The 10,020-nt window shown below is 46.8% G+C and overlaps 1 protein-coding gene across 1 annotated transcript in view; it reads left to right on the plus strand.

Annotated features, from left to right (window-relative positions):
- The window catches only part of iqsec2b (IQ motif and Sec7 domain ArfGEF 2b), a gene marked incomplete at its 5' end in the record, with an annotated part of 31,848 nt that extends 22,045 nt beyond the window's left edge, over window positions 1-9,803 (plus strand). Inside the window, 13 exon segments of the mRNA XM_080496961.1 lie at window positions 178-495; window positions 1,097-2,151; window positions 2,251-2,412; window positions 2,703-2,825; window positions 2,923-3,089; window positions 3,703-3,842; window positions 3,939-4,064; window positions 4,530-4,629; window positions 4,724-4,885; window positions 5,467-5,661; window positions 5,845-5,894; window positions 6,199-7,201; window positions 7,204-9,803. Of these exon segments, the coding sequence (XP_080353087.1) occupies window positions 178-495; window positions 1,097-2,151; window positions 2,251-2,412; window positions 2,703-2,825; window positions 2,923-3,089; window positions 3,703-3,842; window positions 3,939-4,064; window positions 4,530-4,629; window positions 4,724-4,885; window positions 5,467-5,661; window positions 5,845-5,894; window positions 6,199-7,201; window positions 7,204-7,556 (3,954 nt within the window). The 3' untranslated portion in view covers window positions 7,557-9,803.
- Window positions 9,804-10,020: the final 217 nt, after the last annotated feature.

The raw sequence follows: 10,020 nt of genomic DNA on the forward strand, positions 1-10,020 counted from the left end.
GGGGGGGAGATCAGTGCCGCAAATGTTTCTGTTTTCCAAACTTTCCTTGACGTCTTGGTAAACATTTTGCAGATGACGAAGCATCATGGGCGTAAAGCACCCAGATGACGACTCGGTGTATGACCTCGTTTTGTGTCCCCCCCCCCCCCCCCCCCCCCCCCTCGTGCTCTTTGCCAGGTGGAGATGCTGGAGAGAAAGTACGGTGGCTCTTTTGTAAGTCGAAGGGCAGCGAGGACCATTCAGACGGCCTTCAGACAGTATCGCATGAACAAAAACTTTGAGCGCCTCCGAAGCTCCGCATCCGAGAGCCGCATGACCAGACGCATCATCCTCTCCAACATGAGACTGCAGTACTCCTTCGACGAGCGGCAGCCTCAGCAGCAGGCCCAGACACAGACCAGCTTCACCCACAACGTGGCCATCGGGCCGCCCCACTCCCCCGATGTGGACCGCCCAGGAGACTACACCCACCTGGAGGACTCCTTCTCCAAACAGGTGACACGGCGGCTGGACATTTTTGCATACCGAACTTCAGAATTGATCAAGTTCATGTTGTATTTAGCTTTAGGACTGTGTGTAGACAGAAAGAGGGATTAATGGCCTTTATTGCTTCACAGCCTAAATAGATGGGACAGTAACACACGAGGAGAGAGGGAGAAAGATAAGCAGTGTTTATTTATATATGAAACCATGAGAATCACATGGCCGCATGCGGAGAACACCGATGAAGAAGCTGATTCATGACTCTATTCAATCAAAATGCTTAAGTCTCTGCGATAACTTCTTTGGAACAATGTACTTTTTTTTGTGTGTTATGTGAAAGCTTGTACTTTTGACAAGTACATGAAGTTATGTACTTTTTGTACTTGTTTTGGCTTTTACAACAACCTGTAACATAAAAGAAAAATAAATCAAAGTTTAGCCAACTTCTCGAACAACATTATAAAGTAAATTAAACCGTCCTTCTCCTCTTCTCAGCCTCGAACACCAAAAAGCATGCTGCTCACAAGTAATTTTATTGTTTGGACATATTTCTTATTTATTTCAGGTGGACAAACACTTCACAACAGTAACGATTCTCTTCTGTTCTCTCAAGGTCAAGTCTTTAGCTGACTCCATAGACGACGCCCTCACCTGCCGCGCGGTTCGCGACGACTCCCAGGAGGGCAGCAGGGAGGGCGGCGGGATCAGCGAAGACTTCGGCGAGTGTGTCTGGAGCAGCAGCAGCAACCCCTCGTCGCAGAGAGGGCTGGGGGAACGAGGCCGGGGCGCCGGAGGAGGACTCAGCATGCACGGTGACAGCACGGCCACCTCGTACAGCGACGTGACCCTTTACATGGATGACGGTATGCCATCTTCCCCGCTGTCCCTCGACCGGGCCCCCAGCAGCACAGACACAGAGTACTGGGGCCCCGGCGGAGGCGTGGGAGGACGCGAGGACAGCCGGGACACCGAAGGAGGGGGCAGCAGTAACAGCCGGCGCAGCACCCCGTGCACAGAGTGCCGGGACTACCGTCTCAGGGGCGCACATCTGCCTCTCCTCACCATCGAGCCGCCGAGCGACAGCTCGGTGGACATGAGCGACCGGTCCGACCGTGGCTCCCTGACCAGGCAGCTGGTCTACGAGCAGGACGCCGGAGTCGGCGCAGGCTCCCCTCAGGGAACCCTCAAACACTCCCCCAACACGGGCACCCGCCCGCCATCCACGGGCACGGCTCAGGGTCAGACCCGGGCCCCCGGCAGACCCCTACCCACGCACATCCCGCATCAAGTGGCAGCTCACCACCACCATCACCACCACCCGATCCACCACCACCAGTACCCCGACACGCCCTCGTCCTCCTCCTCCCCGCAGCAGCCCCCCACCACGCCGCTGTCGTCGTCCTCCTCCACCGCGCTGCCCCCCGGTGGCCTGGAGCAGCCGTGCTGCTCCGACGGCGACAATGACTCCCTCAACTCCACCACCAACTCCAACGAAACCGTCAACTGCAGCTCGGGCTCCTCATCTCAGGACAGCCTGCGGGAGCCCCTGCCCCCCCTGGGAAAGCAGACCTACCAGAGGGAGTGTCGTCACAGCTGGGACTCGCCGCCGTTCAACAGCGACGTGGTCCAGAGGCGCCAGTACCGCATTGGCCTCAATCTTTTCAACAAGTAAGACTCGGAGCAGATAAGAACAGTCATCATCAAATAACATACAATTAAACTAGTAAAAGTGATAGAGCCCCTGGGCGATATTTTCTTGTGCTTTAGGAAGCCAGAGAAAGGGATCCAGTACCTGATAGAGAGAGGTTTTGTGTCAGACACTCCTGTTGGGATTGCTCGCTTCATCTTGGAGAGAAAGGGCCTCAGCAGGCAGATGATTGGCGAGTTTCTGGGAAACCGGCAAAAACAATTCAACAAAGATGTTTTAGAGTGAGTATTTGACCTAAATAATGCGTTCTATTGCTGTCAGACATAAAGGATACAAGACAAGTGGGTCTGCAAGATACAGATAAGCCTAAAATGTAATGTTAAAAGTAGCCAAACACAGATCAGCATATTTGCATGCCACATTCCGCTCATATATTTCATGCACTCACACACAGACGGACTGTAATAACAGAAAACATGACTCATACCCTGCATGCATAATAGACTGTTTTCTGTGCCTCCAAGGTTTGGAGTAGAAGAGGCTCAACTGTGACCTCTGCTGTGTGTTTCAGCTGCGTGGTGGATGAGATGGACTTCTCCGGTATGGACCTGGACGACGCGCTGAGGAAGTTCCAGGCTCAAATCAAAGTTCAGGGAGAAGCCCAGAAAGTAGAGCGGCTCATAGAGGCGTTCAGGTTTGTTTCAGGCAATAAAACCAAAGAATTTGGATGTGATTTGCTTTGACCTCTGAGTCACAGTCCCACTGTTTACTCTGGTTGTTTGTGTCTCCAGTCAGAGATATTGCGTGTGTAATCCAACACTGGTTCGGCAGTTCCAAAACCCTGACACCATCTTCATCCTGGCATTTGCCATCATCCTCCTCAACACAGACATGTACAGTCCCAACGTCAAAGCTGAGAGGAAGATGAAACTGGAGGATTTCATCAAGAATTTGAGAGGTGCTGCTCAACAGAAACGACAAATACACTCACAAGTTGGAAATTAACTATGTTTATATACTTATTATGACAGGTGATTACATAAGGCGATTTTTAATTTACAGTAGAATTGCACTTTGCCTCATATTTCTATTTCTATTGTGCATTTTCACAATAGAAAATTGCTTTAGTTTTAGTGGGGGTTTTTTTAAAGTTGCATTCATTTTGTCTTTTGAACACCAAGATTAACAGTAGCTTCATTGAATGAGATTATCTGTGTATCAATCCACATATTTCACGTGAAATGGACATTTCAGCAAGATGAGCATTACATTTCAAGGAAAGACTGGAAGAGAATTGTGCACAGGAAAAATGAAGTCACTGACACTGTGTGACTGGGAGAACTAATACTAACATGACTGAAAGAGTTATAACTGATAATGTATCCCTCATATATTCATAGAAGTATATATAATATGACCACTGGTCCTTAAAGGACTACTTTCTCCTATTTCTGACCTGTACTCAATTGAAGAGGTGGAATATATCACATGCACTCCATAAAAGGAGATTAGTGTAGTCGTTTCAGTGAACTTTACTTCCTCTCAAGCCCTCCCTTCCCATGTTATTCAAGGTGTGGACAATGGACAGGATATACCCAGGGACCTGTTGGTTGGAATCTACCAGCGAATACAAAAGTGGGAGCTGCGGACCAACGATGACCACGTGTCCCAAGTGCAGGCAGTGGAGAGAGTCATTGTGGGCAAGAAACCGGTCAGGTTTTGCAAATAAATACAAAAAAAAAATAGAACTTTGTGTCCTAACTGGTAATATTTTATTCATGCATTTGTGGTATATTTGTCTGTATAGGTGCTGTCTCTCCCCCATCGTAGACTGGTGTGTTGTTGCCAGCTGTACGAGGTGCCTGACCCCAACAGACCTCAGAGGACCGGAGTTCATCAGCGGGAGGTTTTTCTCTTTAACGACCTGCTGGTGGTAAGACTCTCTTTGGATATGTTTTTTTTTTTTTTTTTTATGTTTGGAGATTAAAAACCTATTGGCAATATTCCAAACCAGTAATGTCCTTGAACCACAACTCTTCTAAACACTTATTTAATACGATTGGAGCGCTTACTTTATTTATTTGCTGTACTTTCAAAGAAAGCTACATTTAAAATGTAGACACTTGAAATAATGAAGGCACTTTCTGTTCTTCTTTCTTGTGATGTTATAATTATATTCTGAAAATGTCTTTTCATGCTTGGGGGGAAAAAAGCCTAATTTCAGTTGAAGCATTGTTATTAAGCTTGTTTTTGTCCATTGCTAAAGCATAAACCATAAAAGAAATGTTTTTAAAAAAATGCTCTGCTTAGAAGATATTCATTCGATTTCATTGTATAAATTTAAAGGACTAATGCAAAACAATGCGTGAACCAGTGTATTGTTTCTATTGTGCACCAGGTGACCAAAATCTTCCAGAAGAAGAAAACCTCAGTGACTTATAGTTTCAGACAATCGTTCCCTTTGGTTGAGATGCAAGTGCACATGTTTCAGAACTCGTGTAAGAAACTTTACATTTTCTCTTCACAAACTTGATCTGTTCTATTTGTCGTGCACGATGTGGAGAGCTTTACGTTTTCCGTGTTTGCGTCTAGACTACCCTCACGGCATCCGCCTGACCTCGGCAGTCCTGGGCGGAGAGAGGAAAGTCCTCATTGTCTTTATGGCACCCAGTCAGCAAGACCGCACCCGCTTTGTTAGCGACCTCAGGGAGAGCATCGCTGAAGTGCAAGAGATGGAGAAATACAGAGTTGAATGTAAGTGCCCCATCTGCTGGCCAATCTGTTGAACTGCGGAGTGGCGTTCAGGAAGCATAAGTGCATTAGAAGGATCCCACAGCTGATGAGTCAATATTGTCGCTCCATGATGGATAGATGCATCTACAGGTTTTCAAAAAAACTAAAATGTAAATATTTTTACCATGGCTCTCTTTGAAGGCTTCTGATTTTGGCTTTTTGCTTCGCATTTGGCTTCACTGTAAAGTTGTGGAAAATCAAAAGCCTAAATCGGATCAGCAGGCTTCTTTGAGGAAGCAATCTGAGGGGGCTCCCAGTGTGAGACCAATAGACTGTGCACTGATAAGAAGCTGTGCCTTCAGTAATGTGATCCATTTTAACCTTCCTTCTGGTTTAATTTGCTTGGAAGAAAAAAAACACACAAAAAAAACAGCCAATATTCATGAGCAAGTTCACAAATGAAGACAAACGTGCATGGGCTGTTATTATCATAGCTCTATTTATGACTGTTTGGTGCTGCCATTGTATTGCTGATTCCTCTCGGTGCCAGGTTTCTATCCTCTCATTTCACATTCCCCTGTGCCCTCTGTTTTCATTTACAGCGGAGCTGGAGAAACAAAAAGGTGTGATGCGACCGAGCCTGCTCACCGGAGGTGTGGTTGGAGGAGGCGTCGGTGTGAAGAGCGACGTTGTGAATGGCACAATGGGAAGGACGAGTTTCGACGACAACTGCTCGGTGGGCGAAGGCCTGAAACGCACGGCGCTCAGCTCATCTCTCAGGGATCTATCGGAGACAGGTGAGGCCGCCTCACCTCTGGCCTCTTTGCCCTCACTGGATTTGATTTCTGCCTCCTGGGATGCGTTTAGGTTGCATGTCTCGGTCTCTAGTTTTCACATTTACTGCCTCTTGATCTTTTTTTCTGCCTATAATGCTGCTCTTATCTATTTTCGCTAATCTGATTCTTCCTGGTGGGGTGCAGGGAAACGTGGGCGCAGGAACAGTGTTGGTTCTCTGGACAGTACCATGGAAGTAAGTCTCTTTGTAAGACTAGAATTCGCCCTGCTCCCTTCAGTTGACTTACATTTCCACCCTTCCTAATGCTTTATATTCCCAAGCATGCTCAGTGTGTGCACATTGTGCATTGTCACGGTGTGCGCGTGTCCATGCACATGTACTTCACTCGCAATCCCTTGCATGGCTGCGTGCGTTTCATACGTGTTCACGTCTGCCATATACAGCCAGATATTTCCAGTGTGTGCAGATTTGTGCAGATGTATTAAAGAAATCCCTCCACTGGCTTTTTCTACAGCCTGACGATGCTTTATTCTCCCAGGGCTCCATCATTAGCAGCCCACAACCTCATCAGCGCTATCCAATGCCAGGCGTCCTGCCTGGCTGCTATGGAACTGAAGACTTCCGGCCTCATCGCCCCATCCTGAGCCCCGGATCGGGGGTGGGGGGTGGGCCGGGGCAGCAACATACCACTGCTGGGACAGGAGTTGGGGGAGTCTCCAGCAGTGTAGAGAGAGCAGGAGCGGGGAGCGGCCCTGGGGGGAGCAGCAGCAACAACAGCAGTTCCTTCCTGGGCTCTCTATTCGGCAGCAAACGCGCCAAACCACCGGGGCCCCTTATTCCACCGGGGCCACCCTACCCCGCACCTGTCCCCCCACCGACTACGGGCGGACCCCCACCTCTCTCCCCTTCATCTCTATGCCAGTTGGAGGGGGGGTCCTCCAAGATCCAGGCGCTGCACGCACAGTACTGTCACGCGGGTACCGTGCAGCCCCCGCCACCGTACTACCATCACCATCGCTACCACGTCCAAAATGTCCCGTCTCCTTTGCAAGGAGTGCCCCCGCATACGCTACAGAGAGGCCCGCTACCCTGTCGTCCGCCGGTTGGCCTGCCGCACACTACGCACCCGCAGCTGGCCCATCTCTCCCAGCTCTCCCAGCATGGGCTTCCGGCTCGCTACGCCAACATGGTGGTCGGATGTCCCCCCCCCCTTTCTCCTCTCTCCCAACACTGCCCGAACCCCCAGTTCGCCCTCTACCATGCGCAGCCCACACACTCTATCAGAGGGGGCGGCGTCCCTGGCACCAAACTCCCGCTCACGTTGTCACACTCCCACCCCCACCCCCACGCACACTCCCAAACCCACCCCGGACACGTGCACACGCCGCACCCAGGCAGCCACCCCACCCACCAAACACACTTCATATTCGGCACTCTGCCCCACAACCTGCCGTCCGCTACCGTCAATGCGCATCACGCAGTGTCCGCCGGCCCGTATCTGCCCCAGTACCCTCCGCTCTCCTCTATCCCCCCTCCCCCACCACACTCCCCTTTACCCCCCCCTTCGTCCCCCCTTACCCCTCTTACACCTCTCTCCCCTCACCCCCCCCAGCACCCCGGGCAGCCTCAGCAGGGGCCGCAGGTGACAGGGGCTGGGGCGACCGGTACAGGGGGCAGCTCCAAATCCAAACCTATCAACCGGATAAGTACCGTGGTGTGACCCGCACATGGAGCTCCCGCATGCAGAGGTCAGACGACAGGTCGGAGGAGGCGGGCCGAGCGAGGGCGAGGACCAAGTCTGCCCGCACGGAGAGTAACAGCAGCGGCTTCAGCGACAAGAGGAAACGCAGTTTGCTTCGACTCTGTTACTTTCACCTCCGTTTCCCGCACATGTAGGCGAGAGGGGAGGCACGGCTGGAGTTGACGTGGAACTCTGGACCAACACACACACACATGCACGCACATACACGCACACACACACACACACACACACACGAACACGCATCCTCCAAACACAATCAAAAAAGTTTATAGCCATATAAGTCAAGATGAAACTAAATATATATATATATAGGTTTATTGCCTAAGTTTTAACCGTCTGAAGTCTAGTTGAGTCCGTACGAGACTATTTAAATGTACAGTTCAGAGATGTGATCACGTGACACTGGAACAACAGGAGACCATACGTATCCACCCGCTTACATGGGAGTGTGTAAATAAAGACTGGAACCACCGACTGCATTCCAGCGGAGTTTTGGCGTTGAAAAACAGCAGAACGTTGCAAAAAAAATGTCCCTTGACTTTGCAATAATTTAACTTTGCTTCATGATGTCTCCGTCTATTCTTGCAGGTTGATGCTTTGCTGACAGACATTTTTTTTTTTCTTTTTCTAAAGAAACCTCAGATCTGTTGCATTGTCTTAAACTTCTAAAAACCAGTGCACGGTTTCCTGACAAGTCTTTTGCTCAATGGTCTTTTACATGTCGACAGGACTCACCGGGCTTTGTAATGCATTCTTTGTGGGGTATGGGAATTAAAGACACAAATAATAATATATTTTGAATGTTTCTGAAGCTTCTCGCTGTTTTACTCGATATTATAATATACCTGCTATGAGTATGATGAATATTGTCTAATAATTGTTTGGATCAGTGATTAATTATATCAGCAGATGTTTGTACATGGTTATAGAGAGTATATGCACATTGGAATTCCCTCAGTTTGCCATAACCACTTGAGGGTTTTCACATATGTGAAGTGTTGATTTATTTTCATAGTACCACAGTTTCCATTTAGTTCATCTTTTAATAATATCGATTACTGTTGGAAAAAAATAAAAAATTAATGAGATTTAGTTTTGTTCAAATTGATTTGAACGCGGAAGATATATATTCCTCCTTTTCTGTTCTGAAAAGGGGCACAACTTCTTAAATGGGGTGAACAACAAAACTTGAATTTACAGATTTACTCTGAATATTTTTCTCTTTTTTCTTTTTCTTTTGTTTTTTTTTTTTTTTTGAGTTTCCAGTCCGGGGGTGCGGGGGAGGGAAATGGCTTAAATATATTTGTGTTGATTTGGAAAATCGGACGCAACAATGATGCCCAGCTCTTTGCAATCATCAGATTTACCCACTGAGTGTTTTTCTATGTTATGAAAGAAGCACGCTTTTACATGAGGTTTTGTGGTTTTTGCACACGTGATGTCTTAAGTCAGAAATGGCCTTCTTCGAATCCTCCCTCTCCTAACACCTTCAGAAATATTGTTATTATATCCCATTACATTTTCTAACACCTCGGCATCTTGCTGAGAGCCTCTTGTTTAGAAACACAACAAGAGTCAAGAATGTAAAATAGCCAACAGGTACAAACTGTATTTTCTGCTGTTTATTTTCTTTTCCCCTGCCTGTGGACTTTGCGTTCTCCTTTTTGCTACTGCAGTCTTTGACGGTAAAGTTAAGCATTTATGTAATTTACCCACAATGACACGAACTACAAAGAGAAAACTATATATATACGCTTATTTTCAAGACAATAAAAAGAGTCGAAGATGAACTATAGATGTCAATGGAACAAGCTGCTGACAAAGATGCCAAAATTTGAGAGGATCTGAAAATAAAATGGGATTTTAAGAAGGTTTTGAAAACTTCAAGAATGTTAAATGAAAGTTGTTGGTTGTTTTTTTTTTTGGTTTGTTTTTTTTTAAGTATGCGTTGGCTATCATTTTGTTTTTATGGTGTCTTTTTTTGACTCTTCTTGCATGAATATATCTGCACTTATTAAATAGATTGTACTGTATAAACCTGAATGTACATAATATACTATACATAGGCTTCTTAACTATGGGATGAGCTGTTCCCGCTCTGTATTCAGGTGCGTGCATGTGAGTGCCACTAAGTATGTACATATCCAACAAGGACAGGGATAGGAAACGTTGGCCAAAAGAATTTCTGAATTTTTCTTTTCTTATTATTTAAGATCGAAGGTGTGAGAATGGGTTACCGTGATATAAATTTTAAAAAAAGAAAAAAAGTTTTATTTGTATGTGCACTTATTGATATTATTTTAAACAAATGATTTCAGATTTTTTTCTTTGTGTGTGTAATATGTGTACTGAAAGAATAGAGAATTGAGATGTGAATATTTATTGCTTCTGATAAATTAAAGTGTCCTTGCAGTGAAGTTACCATCGTGTGTGTCTAGGTTTTGTTCCTAAAAGCATCCACCGCCAAACTCCTCAAATTAATATCGTTGTCATGATTAAATCAAAAGGAACATTATTCGTGGGGTAAACCTCGGAGTTGATGACCTTCAAAATCCTTTAATTTATCCATCTTCCATCCAACTTAAAATGGTAGAAGGC

The sequence above is a fragment of the Blennius ocellaris genome (genome assembly GCF_963422515.1).
Source record: "Blennius ocellaris genome assembly, chromosome: 5".
Taxonomy (NCBI): Eukaryota; Metazoa; Chordata; class Actinopteri; order Blenniiformes; family Blenniidae; genus Blennius; species Blennius ocellaris.